The 18,235-nt window shown below is 38.3% G+C and overlaps 1 protein-coding gene across 1 annotated transcript in view; it reads right to left on the bottom strand.

Annotated features, from left to right (window-relative positions):
* Window positions 1–338: 338 nt before the first annotated feature.
* Window positions 339–18,235, bottom strand: part of LOC120753305 (uncharacterized) — a 58,000-nt gene continuing 40,103 nt past the window's right edge. The window contains exons 16-20 of the mRNA XM_040065390.1: window positions 14,488–14,599; window positions 9,715–9,798; window positions 8,051–8,174; window positions 3,071–3,161; window positions 339–2,199 (exon numbers count right to left, since the gene is read on the bottom strand). Coding sequence (XP_039921324.1) covers window positions 2,125–2,199; window positions 3,071–3,161; window positions 8,051–8,174; window positions 9,715–9,798; window positions 14,488–14,599 — 486 coding nt within the window. The 3' untranslated portion in view covers window positions 339–2,124. The remainder of the gene's footprint in view (window positions 2,200–3,070; window positions 3,162–8,050; window positions 8,175–9,714; window positions 9,799–14,487; window positions 14,600–18,235) is intronic.

Genomic DNA, 18,235 nt, shown 5'->3' with positions numbered 1-18,235 from the left:
CATAGCATCCAAAAGGGCAACTCCAGAGATAAAAAAATAACACCTTTGTATTCCCATGTTCAATCTATTTGAACACTATACCATTCCTTTCAGCAAATTACAGCTTCCATTATAGAGCTGTAAGTGACCAGCTCTCCAGCAAACAGTATAATTTACTTTTTTGGTTTTTGTATTAAACAAAGACTAGAGACAGAAAAGACAAAATCTGAACAAAGAAGGGAACCGGCAAGACAATGCATGAAATTGCAGGCAAGTGAAACAACCTCAAAGAAAAAACCTCTGAACAAAGTATCACTCTCTTCCAGTAGAAGAAACCACATAAATGACTAAAACAGATCTATACTTTATAGGTGTTCACTTTTATTCAGAAATTTATTGCATACACATTTCCACAGTCATTTAAGCAGCATATTGAATGTACTCCAAATATTTACTGTAGCCTTTTTATCTTTTTAGGTTTGCTACTGATGTGTACCAGTTTTTCTTTTTTACTTCCTCTTAACAGCCTTCCAAATTATTAAGGACAGTTTTCTAATAAACAATGATTGTAAACGTAATAAAACCTACATGCCATATTCCCTTTGAAGTTATGAACTTGGCTATTTTTCTGCAATGAAGTAATGACTCATTTTTTACAACCTGACGATCGTGTTGTACACATGGATAGTACCTATGACTTGCTCAGGCAATAATTGTTTAGATGGATAAAGCATTCATTTATGACACCCTCAATTCAAATGAACATAACCACAGAAAAGGTGGGAACAATTCATTGCATTGTCCTTATTAGAAAGCAAAAGGCTAGGAAGTTTCTAAGAGTGACAGACAGCACTGGAAATTTAGGAACTAACAGACAGGTTTGGAGAAAATTAAAAAACTACTTATTTCCATAATTTCGTCTCATATTAGTAATGCCTTAATTTGGTCAGTACTAAATAATTAATACAATCTTCCCAAAATAAACAAAAATATTAATTTCTGAATATAAAGTGCCTGAACATGTGGGGTAATATTTTTATAGCTTCTGCAGAGAAAACACAGTCATCAGAATTTCCACCTTGCTGTTGTCCCAGGAAGTACGATACGGATTTTTAAGTCTCTTCTTAATAAGCTGAAGAAGTTCAGAAGTATCCCAGTTCGAACATGCTAATCATATTGTGCAGAGTGGGAGACAGAGAGGCGATTACTGAGAGTCTGAAGAAAGAGTACACTGCATTCAACATGGTTTTCCTTCACAGCAGAAGACACCGTTTTGTGGGAAGGGCAATGCAAATCAGAGTCAAATAAACTTCATGCAGGCATGACTCTGCTGTGCAAATCAAGGACTTAACAGCCCTGGAACAAATCCACCCAGCCCTGCTTCATCCCTGCAAGGATTGCACCACCATAAGACGGAGTGGGCAGACGCCCCTTTCCTCACCTTCAAATTTATTACTACACTAAGATCTGCAACTTACTACTACTCAGTGCTTTCAACAGGAGGATTAATTAGTAAAAGATGTTGGAAAATGTAGTAACAAAGTCTGTCATTAACCAGACAAAGTGCTGGAAGTTTGGTGGATCACCACCAAAGGTCAGCATTTACAACCAGTCACTGTGTAACAGTACCAATTATTACTTTTCTTTATTGCCCAGCAGGGACAACTGCTCCCTGGTACCAGACAGTGCTGACTTCCCAGCAGTGCAGAGCCAGTCACCCAGCCTCACTCACTGCACAGGACAGACACAGCTGACAGGACAGCAGTCCAGTCAATTTTGAAATAAAGGATGGCAGAGGGGAAAGAGATGGACCCAACAGGAGGTACCTTCCATCTTGAAATAAAGATTATCTCGTCTCATAATTAAATGTTACATTGCAATTTGATTAATTCTATTTTGCAGGAAATAAATTGATTCTTCACTGTATTATCTAGACAGAAAATGTTATTGGGCACAGACAAAACTACTAGTTTGGTATTACTCAAAACATCTGCTAATCTGTGCCATACAGCTAAGCCTCTGAGAAATAACTGTCAAGTTTCTACTCATTAACCTTAAAAAATAATCTCATTCAAGAAGCCAGTTCTTGTTTATAACATGTTTTTATACCACTTAGTATTAAAAAGCACATATATTAAACACCTGTTATTCTATCAGTGATTTTAAATCAGGAACATTTTTAATCTGGAAATCCAACAGCATCTGTCCAAGTGCTTTACCCTGTAAGAAAAGAAACCAACATTTTATTTTACTATCTAAATATACCATTTTTTTAAAATAAGGTTTTTTTAAAATGGTTTCATATGAGTATTTTTCCTGTAGTCAGTGTGAGAATTCCATCTAAGTTTCTTGAGTTTTCAAGCATACAAATCTGAATAGATTGAATGGTTTCTTCCATTTATTTGGGGTTCAATTCTATCTATTTATACATAGTATTTACCTTACATTGTGAGCAGTCTTTTGACTATGCCGAGATTATTTGCACATGACCATTTCTGAGCCTATGAGCACAGCTGTGTGACAGCATTGCTCAGGATCTCACTTTCAGGTTTAGATGTTTTGAATATTTAATACTCAGATTGTACACTTGCAAAAAAATTTCTTACTTTCAGATTCACGTAACATCATCCACATGAAAGACCTCACATCCATCTGTTTTTCATGTTTATATTACTTATCAGTATTTTAAGTACAGAAGGCACAGGCTAAATGAGTTGTCCTACAGCACATCGTTTCTGTATATACTTGGAAACAATCAGAACTATCTAGTAAGTCTGCATTTTTCAAACTGTGACAGCCTTTCTGATTAATTTTGCTGGTGCATCAAAAAACTGGTAGTCTTCAAATCAGTTATGCTCTTTATGATGTGCTGTCTTACTAGTACACATCTTTTTCACCAAATATTCTAAATCCACTTTCCACTTTCCTATGCTTGTTTTCAAACCTTACAAAATTAAATAGACAGTATCTATTAACAGGAAATTAAAAGGAACTAGAGTCAAACCCCAAACATCATAGTTCCAGCACAAAAGGTGGTTATAAAGAGGCGCATAGAAGATGACTACATTAAAATTATTGCTTTGATACATGCCTGTGGGTCACTTCTTAGGGATGCTATACCACCACCACCGAGGGAATTCTTCAGAACAAAATTTAATCCATGGATTCCTGGCAACTCATATCTGTAAAATAAAAGCTACACATTATTTCTCACGGGATTTTGGAAGAAACACGCGTAGAGAACATCAAGCAAAAACCAGCATGTAAAATTTTCATGCTTTTGATCACATCCCACTGCTGTGTCAAGTCTAAAACGTAGTAAGATTAAGACAAGGCCTTACCTGCCTTTTTGTTCCTTCCTCTTACTCCAAATTAACAGCCCTTAATAGTTTCAAAGTTGGACCATAAGGTAATCATTCTCCTCTATTCAAAACTCCTCCATTTCTAATAAGGTTGTTTCTGGAGTTCTTTCTTTCTATGAGTTTAAGTCCGTATCTTTAAGCCAGAGGTTCAAGATCCAATATGAACTCAGACAACATGATGGGCAAAATAAAGCATTTTTATTAGCTCCTAGTTCTGATACTGAAAAGTACAATCAATTCCTAGAACTCACCTTTGCTAACATAACAAATACTGCCAGCTAATTGGAAAGACACCCTTCTCCATAACTGAGGAACATCTATGAGTCACTACATCAATTCTTCCGACAAACAGATAACTTTCAAATCAGAGCTTTCCTGGAGCCATGTACTTTGTTCAGATAAAATTTTATTTTAGTGTGACAGACCTATGTTTCTGTTCCATTGACACTGTAAGTATTTTTCCATCCTTGCTTTTGACTGGTGCAGTTCCAATTTGGAAACTTCTGTAGCAGTCTGGCAAATGGCTCTGTGGTTTCCTATTATTTCAAATTCCATAAATAGTATATTTCCATTTGCCGCTCCTTGCAGTTTTTCACTGTTTTGTCATCTTCCTTCTGTTGTTGGTTTTCTTTGGTTTTGCTTTCCTCCAATATCTTCTTCATCTAAGTACCTCATATCTTTGCTTTAATTCCATAGGAAAGGATTTAAATCAGAACATAATCAAGCCATGAGGCATTAACAGAGAAAGATGATATCCTAATTCTCACTCTGCCTCTAGATGTTTGCTACCATTTAAATCCTGCTTCTTCCAACATCTCTTATTTTTCTTTAGTCACCTACTGATCTTCATCTGTTTGGGACAGATTCTTTAAATCTTTCCCCTAATGTAGCTGGAATTTCTGTTATACTGCTGATTTTGTCACTTTGAGGTTTTCCTCTTTCAGCTCCTTTTGAGCACTGTGAAAACCATGGCTGTTGCTGGTACTCACAGCCCTGTCTGCCCTTTTGTCTTGGCCGTATGACCCAAACCTCTTGTGGAAGGAGATGATTCTGCTGAGCAGTCTGGCAGTCACTTCAGTTCTTGTTCTAGAAAGCAAGTAGTTATGGAGTGTCTGTCTCCAGGCAAAATGTTTTAAATTTAAGTTCCTTCTACTTTTTCATTACCACACTCTACCTCAGTAATAGTATTATTAGTTGTTATTAAGAAAAAAAAGGTGTCAGCATTCTGTTGCCCTTTCTCCAAAACTAGTTAACAGGCAACATTACAATGCTTAAAGGCAAATCCACTGGGAAGGCAGGAAAGTAGATTAATCCACCAGTACTCTATTAGTCAACATGAATATGAAGAATAAAGCAATTCCTCAATAAATTACCTACCTATTTTACTAATTTTAATACCATAACCAACTATATAGCACAACCAGATGACCCTACAAAGTTTTCTAAAAATCTAAATAAAAATTTCCAATCATTACATACCACGAAAGCCGGAGATCTACCAAAGCAAAGCACTGCACTATAAATTTTGCTCTGAAAAGATGGAAAAGATTCCAGGCAGCAAAGAATTTAACAACTGAAGGATGCCTCCTCAAGAACCAGACTGATGGAATATCAGTTCCTAATATCTCATCTCTCAAAAGAAGTGTCATGAAAATCAATCAGGAGAAAAAAATAAGGAGAGAAACTGAAGAGCATATAAAAGCAGAATAAAAAAAAATAAGTGGAGGATTTTAATTTCACTTTCTGCAGTAATTTTGGCAGAGGAAATATGTCATACGAGCAACAGATCTTAATTTGGAACACTATAACGTGGCACATTCATTTTATTTATTTTGAGAAAATATTTACAGTGGAATAATCTAGCTAAAATGAGGATTACAAAGTAATATATGAAGGCCAGCTTCACTATTTTAAAGTTTGTCTGAAGCATCTGAGCATCCAAAATATTTCCACATAGAAAATAAACTTGCACAATAGATGGAAAAAAACCCACTATAACCACAGTAACAGTCTTAAGCAGCAACTATACACTGACCAAAATTCTGGCAGGAATTTACTCAGCTTAATTAAACAATTTAAGCTTAATTAACTGAGATCTAAAGGGAAGAAATAATTATCTAATTACACAATTTGATTAAATGTTTTAAGAGCTGCTTTTAAAAAACACAGAAAACAAATAAACCCTTCAAAGAATACTGTATCTGTGACAGAAACCAGCAAGACAAGGAATAGTCACTGTTTCAGCTGAATTCCTATGCTTATGCACAATAGGGTGCCTGCTTAACTACCTCCTTTAAAGTGCTGTCCCATAATATTCAGAGAAGTTGGGTTTCCTGGTGAAGTTCCATGATATAAAACTATTTAATGCATTTAAATCAAGGAAGAGACAGGATTATTTTCATCACAGGAAAGCAGGAACCGAGTCTATAGGCTTAAATAAGTGTTTGCATATGAGATATACTAAAGAGAAATACTTATTTTTCCTCTCTAATAAATGTATGCACAAAAAAACATCTAGGAGCATCAGCATCCACATTTTTTGTTCTTCAGCTCTGGGTGAAAACAGTGCATAGGAAGAAATCACCTGTCATTTTTCAATATTGCAGAGCATTGAAATGTTCTCAAAACATTACATATACCACATTTCAGAAGATGAAAATAGCAATATCTCATAGGATAGTTTTACTATCCTTCTTAAATGACTAACCTAGTACCACTGCACAAAAAGTTTCTTATTCTGTATCTTAAGATTCCCAGATCTGTTAAGAATGTGCTTTAGCTGTGGGAAGCAAACATCTGGGGATTGAAAGACCATCTTTTGCTATTATTTTACCTGTAGATTTGGAAGTTTATGAGTTTTTGGTGTTCTCTACCAAAATAATTCCACCTTTTGTCTGTTTAGTACACCTATTTAATGCCTCCAGTGAAAAAGCATGAAAGGCAACAGGTTAACAGACTCTGTTCTGTAGTGAGATAGAGCCATGGCTGGTAAGTTTAGGGTAGTAAAACTAATACATAGTTTTTAGCTAGTTACCATTTAAATAAAGGAAGTGAAGAAAAATCAGACAGTAAGACAGCTCTTTTTCATGAAAAAAAAAATAAACAAGTAATTTTAAAAAGAACTACACAATCTGAAGCACATGAGCATAATCCTTATAATCCTAAATATTTCCACAAAAGGTTTTATTCTTTTTCCCCAGTAGCTTTCCAATTCACTCACAGAGCTCCATTATCGCATCATTAAAGGAAGCCAAAACCACAAACAGATATCTAATTAATCAAATTAATTTGGCTTCATCCAGACAGAGCAAATTTCTACTTTTCTTTATTAACATAAACAGCATTAAGGAATGGCAGTGAATCAAGTTTCTAGAAGTATTATTATGAGGCATGACATTGTTTATTTCTTCCATTCTCTGCTCTGTTTCTGAGGAAATTCAATCACAATTCTTAGTACCACAATTTATTAGATACATAGATTTGTTAGCACTTATGAAACAGTGGGTGAGATCTGCACTGAGCTGCTTATGGAGACAAAACCAGCACTTACAATTCAAAGATCGGGGTTAAAATAATTCCAAGCTCTCTCTGAGCTTTGAGCTGTACCTTTATGACTGAAGTTCTCTCAAGAACAAAAAGGCAGTTAACAGTTTATCCACTACCCATGAAAATACATAAAGGATTTTGGCAAAAACTCCTTATGTGCAGCAAAACTGACTTTGTATCAAAACATGTTTTAGAAGACTGAATGGTTTGTGGCAGTATTCAACTTTTACTTGTTTTCAAAGAGATAAAAGGGTTTAAAATCTGTCGACTGTTTGACTGGACATCCTTAGCAGAGCCAGCTTCATTACCTCATGCTACAACAAAAACAATGTATGTTTCATTCAGTCCCCAGGAAGGGTCCTGAGCATCAGCCATACCACAAAAACAACAATGTTACATATGTTGGCTGCTGGCAGAGGATATTCTTTAGTAGCTGAGTATCACAAAGAAGTGTCCTGTTTAGGATGTTTTCTCTTTCAGATTTTAAGAGAAATTAGCTATGTTTTTCTTTAAATTCTGGCTTGGTATATGTGGCACAAAAGTAGGTGAGAGTGGAGTACTGGAAGGAATACTTTCTTTAAAGTGAGTGAACGTCATAAATATTAAAATGCTTTGCAGAAACAGGCATAGTATGAGGCCCATTTCTGATGGATCATCAGGTAAGTTTGGGCTCCCGACTACGCTGGCTGTGTGAAAGTCTTTCAGCTACTGTTTTACAGATTTCTACCTCTCACTTCAGCGGTGGCTCAGAAGCTTGGGAAGCTTCAGTTCCTAAGGCTCCTGCAGTCTCCAAATGGTTCAAAACTAGTGAAAAGATAAAATTTCTCAAAGGGCATTGGAAGCTATTTCTAGGCAGTAAAGACATTCTGTACTGGAACAAAACAAAGGAACAGCCCCAACACTACTGTGCTAATTCTGAGAATTTAAATGCCTTCACTAAACGGATTCACGGCCTTTGTCCAGCTTCAAGAGAGGCCCAAGTTCATGTTCTTTCTCAGTGACTATGCTCAAGTTGTTATTTAAAAAGGCAAAGGAAGATACAATAAAAAACCCAAAGAAAATACACATAAGTTTGCAACATTTATGTTAACAGATTTTAAGGTAACTTGTGATACCATCATGTATCTACCATACAACTGTGGGCTGTGCAGCAAGCTACTCACCTTGTTACTAGTTCTTCTTCTGGTTTCTCATGCTCAAAAAGGTGTTGAAAGTAATTCTCCAGGGCTTGAGCAGTTAAAGTTTTCTTTAGGTATGGATAGTAGAGGGGATGCCGTGCTATCACACCTGTTAGGTATTAACTGGCATTAGTTGAAATAGGAACTTTGTTAAAACCAGTTTGCGTTTATCCTTTGAAAACCTTAAGCGGACAACCTCCGCTTAACTCAAACTGTACATATGGGTCCCCTTTAATGAGCTCCTGAATAAAAAACACAACAGTATGACAGCTCTCCCTCTGTCAGTAGAGATGTAGGGTGGAGCATGACACCAAAGAATGCTAAGTGACCACTAAGTGATCATTGGATTTCCTCTGCTACAAACAGTCCCTGCCACTGAAAGACACCTAAAGAACAACAGTATCACAACAAACAACCCACAGGGAATTCTCTTCCCTTAAATGGTTTGCAAGACTTAATTATTTAAGTAATCACAATTAACCACAACAAGGCATGATCAGTGACCAAAGGTTTGGTCCTTGCCCCACCTCTTGCACAGTATTCTGACTTAAGTGTGACAAATCACGATTACATTTTTATTGCTGTAAATATGCTTTAAAAGCTTCAGCTAGTTTTATGCTGAAGCTGAGGTTCCAGAGCAGTATCAGGAAAAGAGCTTTGTGTCACAGGGACCTTTCTATCTGGACTTAAATTAGGGGTCAAGTTTGTTGTCATTAATGTTGTTCCTTAGAAAAGCAGTAGTGGCTTTATATCTGAAGTAGCCTATTATGTATATACATCATTCATGACTTGGCAATGCTACATTGCAACAGTGGTCAATCATGAAGAAAGGGATTAAAAAAACAGAAAAAGAAAAAAAGAAATCAAGATTGGTTCATTCTTCAACCAAAAAAAGTTTCACAAACAAGGACAAGAAAACTATATTCCTGAATACAAATGAACAAAATTCATTGGTTTTAGCATGACAGCTAATAGCAAATCAAATCCCAAACGCACCTTTAATTCATACTGAGCTTTGAACAGCACACGCTCTCATCTTCCAACAAGTAAGAGAGCCAATTGTTGCATGCAGAAGTAAGGAATAGAAGGAATTATTAAACAATACAAGAAGCAGCACAATCAATGCAAAGAGACTGCATACTGAAATATACCTTTTGCATTAGCAATACAATAAAAACATTCTTGTACGTATGAGAACAATTTTAGTCATTCCTAACACTGTCAATGTTTTAGCCATGGATGTGTTATAAAATTATAGTATGAAAATATTATACGTGATCAGACAACCAAGAAATTATATTACATAACATACACACATGAAGGAGTTTTAACTGATGTGTAAAAGAAACCTTAAAAAGGCATTTCTTAACTTCTGGGAGCTCAACTTACCAACCCTAAACAAAAACCTTTCTTTTTAGTATGACATGCTAGTATTTTTCCTTAGTACTCAGATTATCAGAGCTGCTTATCAGAAGACTACAGATACTTCATTAGTAAAATCCATATTCAGTAAGTATTCTCTTTTGTTTAAGCGCAACTATAAAAAGTAAAGGTCAAGTGATGATTAAAAAAGATTAAGACTAGCGCTTGATATGTAACTCTTATCTGAAAATGTTACATCATTTCAGAAAGCAAAAGGAAGAAAATACCTATGTTTGCAGAATTGCCTTTGTCTCCACTTCTAGTATAGGCAAGGTCTTCTAAGCGGTAAGTATGTGGACCACTTGGCAGATCTGTAAAACAGAAGAATTAATTCATTTTAATGGTGCTACAAATAATCGCATATTTTGAAGGAGTAACTGTCAGTTTAAATGCGTGCTTTTTGCATTGTTTGTAGTACTCTGAAAACATTTCCAATCCTTCTTCTCAAAGGAGCACCTAGAGAAAAAGAGGTGAGACTCTGGGCCAAAATTAGGAAGGTGATCCCTCCTGCTCCATCTTCCAAATACCTTTTACATTTTACAGCCAAATGCTGTACCAGGCATCCCCTCTTCCATTACCCTTCATTATGACTGCTATCTTGGCCTTAGCAATGCAGTACCTCTGCAGGAGGCATAGCAGCTCTTCTCTTTTCCTAGCCAGTAACTTTTGTCCCCTTAAAACACAGATTTCTGCTTCCAGTGCAGATGGAAAATACCTGCAGTTTCTACTGTCCTGGTAATTCTATAACATCTGTTTAATCTGCTAATGACTGTAGAGAACAGTAACAAATTCCTTTTCAACACAATGCATGTCGCACTTGTATTTGCACTACACAGCTTCTTATCCAGCTGTAAAGAAACCTAAGATTTCTTTTTCAAGTTACTGTTTTTGTAAATATCTTAGTATTACATAAGAAAATGCATGCTTTCTAGGAAGCCAGTCTTGATTTTTTTTTAACTTGTCGATGTCTGTGTATTGGAGGAACATGGAGGTTGTTGCACTCCACTGAAGGAATGTCATATGAAATATTTTTATCCATCTATGTATCAAAAAGCAAACCCACTCCTGTCCAAAGTCAGAAATTCAGTATTGTGGGATTCACACAGTATATACCTGAGGTTTGATGGTTAAGTTACACAGCACAGGCCTCTTGCAATTGTTAATTACTAAGAGTAGCAGGCTGTCACTATCTAGCTCCTGTCCTCTAAAGTGAGAGATGAAGCACCCACTTTGCTACTGAGTTTGAGTCCGTCATTGATCACAGCATAACACTGAAACTTGAAGGACGGGCTACATCCAAGCTTTTAGGCAGTGAGAACTGAGTAATTTTCCATCAGTTTTGCTTCTGATTTAACTTTTCTATGGCCATATCAACTCTCCTGGCCTCCCTGGCTTTTCAATCTCACCATCAATAACAGACTGACCTCCACTGCCTGTCTCCCACTAAACTTCTCATCCCTCAGTCCTTCTCTCCTCTGTCCCATTCCTGTCTTTTTTTCATCCTTCTGGATGCAAGTAAGTTCTCCCCCTCTCGCTGCTGTTTGGACACCACTAGGGAGAATATGCAGAGTAGGTAAGCGACAGCCTTCCTGCTCTGTGGCAGCTTCTGGTGCAACTGCTGCTGATAGCAGCCAGAAGAAGCAAGTCACAAATGTCCCAAATTTAAAAGAATTGAATATACAGGATCTTATGCTGAACTAACTTCATGTAACTTCAAGGCACAATGCAATTTGAAAATACATCAGTCTGTCCTTTTTGTACTATTATTGCTTCTGCTGAGAATACCAAACTATCTCGGTTTTCTTTTTCCTTTTTAAATTTTGATTTAATTTTAGGGAGTAGGAGACCCAGTATTAAAGATCTTCTGCTCCAAATACTGGTAGGGGCATCACTTAGAGCACAGTGCACTTACTATTCAGGCAGGAGTAGATATGTATTCTCTGAACTGCAGCAGGTAATCAGGTAAACCCAGCCCTAGCCTAATCATCCCTACTTTCAACTCCTTCCTGCCCACAGAAAACTGCTGACACAGACATGAGCTAGGCTGACCTGGGTAAGAGAGAAACTGTATCAAATCCTACTGGCTGCAGTTTTCACTGACCCTGTCTGTGGCAGCGTCATCTGGACAGATCCCCCAAGCCCATTTGTGTAAGTGGTGGGAGATACACTGGTTAACAAAAATGCCTTAGTATGACATAACACATAATTTGTACAGTTTATCTGTGTTTGGTTGAAGCAGACCAGTCAACACTCATAAGAGGAGCTCTGCTGGCATATGTGAGTGGCAATAACAAGGAAAACAATAATGAAGAACTAGGGGCTTACCACAGCAACCTCTTCTACTGGCACACCAGGATCAGAAAATCTTCCCACAATCTACCCAAACAACAACTTATCAGCATTGAACTGCTTTAATTAAGACCTAAAGTTTTATAATATATATTGAGTCACTGTAAAAGGTGAGCTGAATGATTATAGTTTAGTCTGGCACAATGGCTCCCCAGTGGTAGAAAGTCACAGTAATATGAAATTTGAAGAGGTTAAAGCATGCAATGAAAAAGGAACACAGGAGGATTGTTTTGAGCTTGAAGCTCACAGTCTTTTCCACCTTTGCTTGAAAGAAGAAATGTGCCATGAAATGTGGCAGAAAATATTTAAGGGTGTATTTATTTAATTGGGGAATATTATTTTTGATTAAACATCTCCACTGAGAGTGGATCTGAAAGTCCAGCTAAAGCTCATTGCTCATTTTGGACATGACTACCATACTTCCTACACTACAGAAATCACATTAATTTTAAAATAATTCAATATCCAATTCAAGACAAAATGTAGTACTTTTTCAAAGGCTGAAATCTGACAAAATCTAAATGGCGCAAGCTGTAAAAATCTTTCCTCCATCAGACATTTTACACAGTCTCTGACAATCTCCCTTTAAACAAAACCAGTTCAAGTCAGTGTTCTGGTGTTCTCATTTATTATTACTCTAATTGATTTATCTTTCATGATCTGTTTATCAGGAAATTGTTTTCATTTAATAAACATCTTAAACAAACCTACAAAAGAATTCTCTTCAAAGCTAGGGAAAATGGTAAATTCAAATTCCACCCTCCCAGAAGCACATCTAGCAGCATATTTTAAACCCCATTTTCACATACTTCTCTTATCTATTCAACGACAACTAACAGTCCCTCACACTTGAGATAACCATGAAACTAAGAAAAATACTTTCCTCCTTTCTAAATGCTGACAGAAAATGCTTTAGCAGAAGCTATTCCTTTTACAGTCTAACCCATTTTTCTTTCTCATCCATGATGTCCTACATTAAGCCACAGAAGTAGGTAAGTATTTAGTCACATACAGAAAACATTTATATTTACAACCAAGGGCAAAAGTTTAGAGCTCCTTCTCAAGGGAAACAACCGGAAAAGTTCTGCTGTCTCTTAAAAGTGGGGTTTTGCTGAAAAGAGGCCTGAAGAATTTGGTAGTTAAATGCTGCTGACAGGCACCTCAGAAAGTTTTCTCAAGTTATAAAAAGGCAGTGGGGTGTCCAATAGCTTTTTGCTTCTTCAATATTTAGCACTGTAGTCACCTTGGAAAAAAAAACCCAAACCCAGGACCTTTGCTAACCTTTTCATGAAGCAGAACTATTCCTTGCCCAGTCTGACAGTGCAAATACCTCACTGCCCTCCTGAGAGCTCCCAGGAAGCTGAGACATGCTCGTGTGACATCAGATTTCCAACAGACGTAAGAGCTGAAACCATACTTAAAGAGTTTAACTTGTTTCTACGTGGCACAACTCATTGTATTGAGGAGATGTTTGAACAGATGGGGAAAATGAACACATGCATGGCAATCAGGCATCCACTATTAGCAGCTTTCAAATGGCAATAAACACACTGTCATGTACGTATTTCAAAATGTCTCCATGCGATACGAACATTCCCTACTAACCTGTATTAGTTGTTACACTGTTCTATTACTAGTTTTGAGAAACACTACTCACCTTTATCAGGAATCCAGAGTAAACCTTAACGCGTAAATGCCTTAATAGCACTAATTTTTTAAGTATGCACACACTTTAATACCTGAATTAGTCTTTCGCCATCAGTATTATTTTTAGAAATTTTTCAACTTGTAATTTTTAGGTAGAGTCAGATTTGCAAATACCTATCCCCCAGCTTTAAATTAATTCTCTCAGTTCTCTGGTAAACAGAAGTAAGATAATGAAGACTGTCTGGACCAAAAGGGAATTATGGAACATACTATACTTCAAGAAATACTGTATATAGTTCAACCATTAAAAATAACAAAGATTTTCAAGTGTCCAGCACTTTTAATAATTGCTTGTATGAGCAACTCTGATTTAACACTTCCTTTTCACTGCAGACATCCTCACCTGCTCCATTCAACTCACTGGTTAGCCCCTCTCAAGGTTTTTTTAGAGAATTTGGTTAGACAAATCTAGCAGCAACACAGGAACTATCATGCTGGATTATTAACCCAGTATGGTTTCTTTTAAAGTCACCAGTTCCAGTTTGATCCCTTTCTCACTAATTTTGTGAAGGCTGCCACATGGAACAGGAGCGATTTAATTATCTTAGTGCTGTAAGTCTGCAAGTCATTCTGTTTGTCTGTCCTCTATTCTGAACACTATTTTGATGCAAGATAAACTCAACTATTACCAGGATTTAACAAAATTAAGATTACAGTATACGCTGAAACCATGTTTCAGTTGCAAGCCAGCTTTACATGGTCTTCAGTTGTGTTTAAGGCTTAGGGGTTTTTAATAAAAATTTACTTCCACACTTCTTATAGTCTCAAAAACCTGTTATACTGCATGACACTAACTACCATCCAAGAAAACAGCTTGTGTTTTGCTACAGCCATAAAAATGTATCACATAAGGAAGCAAAATGTATTTCAAAGACAAAATCTAACATAATTTACCAGGATGAAGATAGCAAATGATACATTCACAAGTACAAAGATGAACATACCTTTCATTTCACTGCTAATCTTGGGTACATCCAACGAAGCCACCTCATCTGATGTAAATGTGAGATCCTCCTCAAATACTTCAACATGCTGCCCATTTAAAAATAGGTTGATCTGCAGAAAGAACATACATTTTCAAACAGTCAAATCAGAAATCCATTGCAATGTGAATAAATAAAGCATATTCCTAATTAAGTACTGATCTAGTACACTTCCAGTAATACCCTTACAGATAAGGCTCTGTTGCTCCCTTTTAAAAGGTCACAATAATTAATTCATTATAAATCTAAAAGAAATGTTTGTTTAGGGAAAAAAATGGTATAAAAAACCCCAAAGAAACTGCAACACTGCATGGAACTTTGTGTCACAACTCTTGACAGCTGGATCACAAAACCTGAACATTTCCATCTTTTCCACGATGCAACACCTTTTTCCTCTTAATGTTGCTGTCTGTAATAAAGGCAAACTTCCCTCTGCATTCCGTGCTCATCTTCAAATGAATTTTGTGAAAGCTGCTAAAAAAATACATCAGTATAGGAATTTTGGGCTTGACTGTTGCTCAGTACCAACACTTAAGAGTGTACTCTAAGTCAAGGACCTTTCAGTTTCCCACGCTCCTGCCAGCAAGCAGGTGCTCAGGGAGCTGGGAGGGAGCATGGCCAGGACAGCTGACCTGAACCAGCCAGAGGATATTCCACACCAAAGAGCATCATGCCTGGTATATAAATGGGGAGAGTGAGGAGTTGGCTGGGAGCTGCTGATCACTGCTGGGGGACAGGCTGGGCACTGCTCACTGTGTGGAGGCGCACTCTTTGGTGCATCACTTGTCTTTTTTGGGTTTTATTCCCCTCTTACTTTTTCATCACCTCCCTTTTAATAATACCAACAACTACTACCTTGTTTCAATTATTAAATTGTTCTTATCTCAACTTGTGTGGTTTGTTTTTTTACCATTTTTCCAATTCTTCTCCGTATTCCACTGGGGATGGGGGAGGTGAGAAAGTGGCTGAGTGGCACATAGTTGTCATCTGGGAATAAACCCTGACAGACCTTTTTCAAGCCCAACATGGGGCTTGATGAGTTGAGATAACAACAGATCTGACTAGAATATGTTAGAACAAATTTCTTACACGCATTTATTGTATTAATTTAATAGCCACTGGTCACAGTGATTTATTTTGCTCTCAAAGTTGATGTGTTTGCTCCTCAAGTTCAATTAATGTACTTGCAGTATGTGTTCTCTGTTACGATGTTTATCACCCATGGAAATTGGGCTGAGGTTATCAAGCTGTACTTTGTAACTCTGGCTAATGATACGATATAATTGCTGGTTGTGAAATTAATCTGGTATTTGCACTCAGCATTGCTGTCACTCCTGTACTTGGGAGTCATCTATCAGAAACTATTGCTAATTACACCTTTTACCTTTTCTCTTTGGAAACTCAGACCATGGAGGGGACACACTTCCCTTCCTCTTCCTCTTATCCTCCAGGCTAATTACAAGAGACCTTGAGAATTTTTAATATCCTGGGATGCTCAAACTAGCATGTTCCTATCATTATATCTTCACAGAATCAATTAGATGTGGAAAGACTTCTGAGATCATCAAGCCCAGCCTATGATCCAACACCACCATGTCAACTAGACCTAAAAGCCACATCCAGTCTTCCCTTAAACACCTCCAGGTATGGTGACTGCACCTCCTCTCAGATAGTTATAGTGTGCGATAAGGTCTCCCCTGATCCTCCTTTTCCCCAGGCTAAACAACCACAGCTCCCTCAGCTGCTCCTCATGAGACCTGTGCTCCAGACCCTTCACTAGCTTTGTTACCTTTTCTGGATGTGCATCAGCACCTCAAAGGCCCTTCTAAATTGCGGGGCCGAGAACTGGATACATGACTCAAGATGTGTCCTCACCGGTGCTGAATACAGGGGGACTGACACTGCCCTGGCCCTGCTGGCCACGCTACTGCTGATAGAGGCCAGGAAGCCACTGGCCTTCCTGGCACCTGGCCACCTGTTGGCTCATGTCTTGTGAATGTGTTTCAGGTCTTGTTTAAAGGTTAAACAACTATTTAAGACTACTTCTCAAAAGATCAGTCCTGCAGAGAAAGACTTGGGGGTGATGGTTGATGGAAAACTCAACACGACCCATCAGTGTACCTTCACAGCCCAGAAAGTCAATCAAATACTGAGCTGCATCAAAAGGAGCGTGGCCAGCCAGTTGCAGGGGGTGACTCTCCCCCTCTACTCTGCTCTTGTGACACCCCACCTGGAGCACTGTGTACAGTGCTGGTGTCCCCAGAATATTAAGGACATGGACATGCTGAGCAAGTCCAGAGGAGACCATGAAGTTCATAAAAGGACTGGAGCACCTTCCCTACACACAGAGACAGACTGAGGGAGTTTGGGCTATTCAGCCTGGAGAAGAGAAGCTTGTATGGAGACCTCATAGCAACATACCAGCATCTGAAGGGGTCTGCATGGAAGCTGGAGAGGGACTCTTTGTCAGGAACTGTAGTAGTGGGACAGGGGTAATGGGTAACGAAAAAGGGGAAACTCAGGTTAGATATTAGAGGGAATTTTTCACTGTGAGGGTGATGAGACACTGGAACAAGCTACCCAGGGAAGTTAGGGATACCCCATTCCTGGAGGTGCTCAAAGGTAGGCTGGTTAAGGCCTTTAACAACCTGATTAAGGCCTTTAACAACCTGATCTAGTGGGAGGTATCCCTGCTTATGGCAGTGAAGGTTGGGACTAGATGATCATCAAGGTCTATTCCAACCCCTTAACATTTTATGATTGATGTTTATGATCTGCCCTGAGACTGGACTGTTAAGAGTGGCAAGGTGCATGGGGTGGTACGGGCAAGTGCATAGGACTGTGAGCATCTTGCATTTTGGAACTTCACCCTTGAACAAGTACAGAATCCAGAATAACTAGCAAAATATTGGAAAATGTATGCTGCCACCTTGGCAGTTCCAGAGAGACACAAATCACTGTAGTGTGCTGGCCCAGGCCTACCAACCTCTGTTTGACACTTCTTCTCAAGGGGGAAAGAGGCCTCTAGATGAGGCCTCCAGTGACAGGCACTGCAGAGGAATGAGAGAACTAACTCCTCCTAATTATCAGTCACTCCCATACACAAGTAATGGACAGGAAACTCAGCTTGTAAAGGAGGATGAAACAGGGCCATCACAAGAACAGGAGAAAGAGGCAGAACAAGATACCTATCTTTGAATCAGATGTGAGATATGCAAAAATATTTCACCTGTCTTCCAGGTCAGCACATTATCACCTGGCTGCTATGATGCTGGGATAATGGAGCTAGTAGCCTACAATTAGAGGGTAGGGAAGCCAAGTAGCTATGACCACTTTCTAGGAAAGGGAGCATTGACAATTGGATTTGAAAAAGGGGCCTGGGTCCTCACCCTCTGAAGATGACTCCTGCTAAGTCTGTGAAGGAACGGTATCCCTTCAAGGAAAATGCTGTATGTCACCCAGATAAGAGCACCACAGTGTAGGGCGGTATCCAGTTCTTGAAGGAATTAGCCATGCTAGAAATTATTATGACTTGACTAATGTGCAGCTACCCACAGATCCAGATGAAGCCCAATTCCCATGACCCACAGGACAGCAATCTGTGTAATCACTGTATCCCAACTGACTGGCAGCAATGACCTGGAGAGACAAAGAGGCACCAGCCATGGATCAAGTGACTCAACATCTCCAATAATAGGGCGGGGGGGGG

The sequence above is a fragment of the Hirundo rustica genome, chromosome 5, assembly GCF_015227805.2.
Source record: "Hirundo rustica isolate bHirRus1 chromosome 5, bHirRus1.pri.v3, whole genome shotgun sequence".
In the NCBI taxonomy this organism is placed as follows: Eukaryota; Metazoa; Chordata; class Aves; order Passeriformes; family Hirundinidae; genus Hirundo; species Hirundo rustica.
Note: the sequence above shows the minus strand (reverse complement) of the source record. Positions and strands in the feature narration are given on the sequence as shown.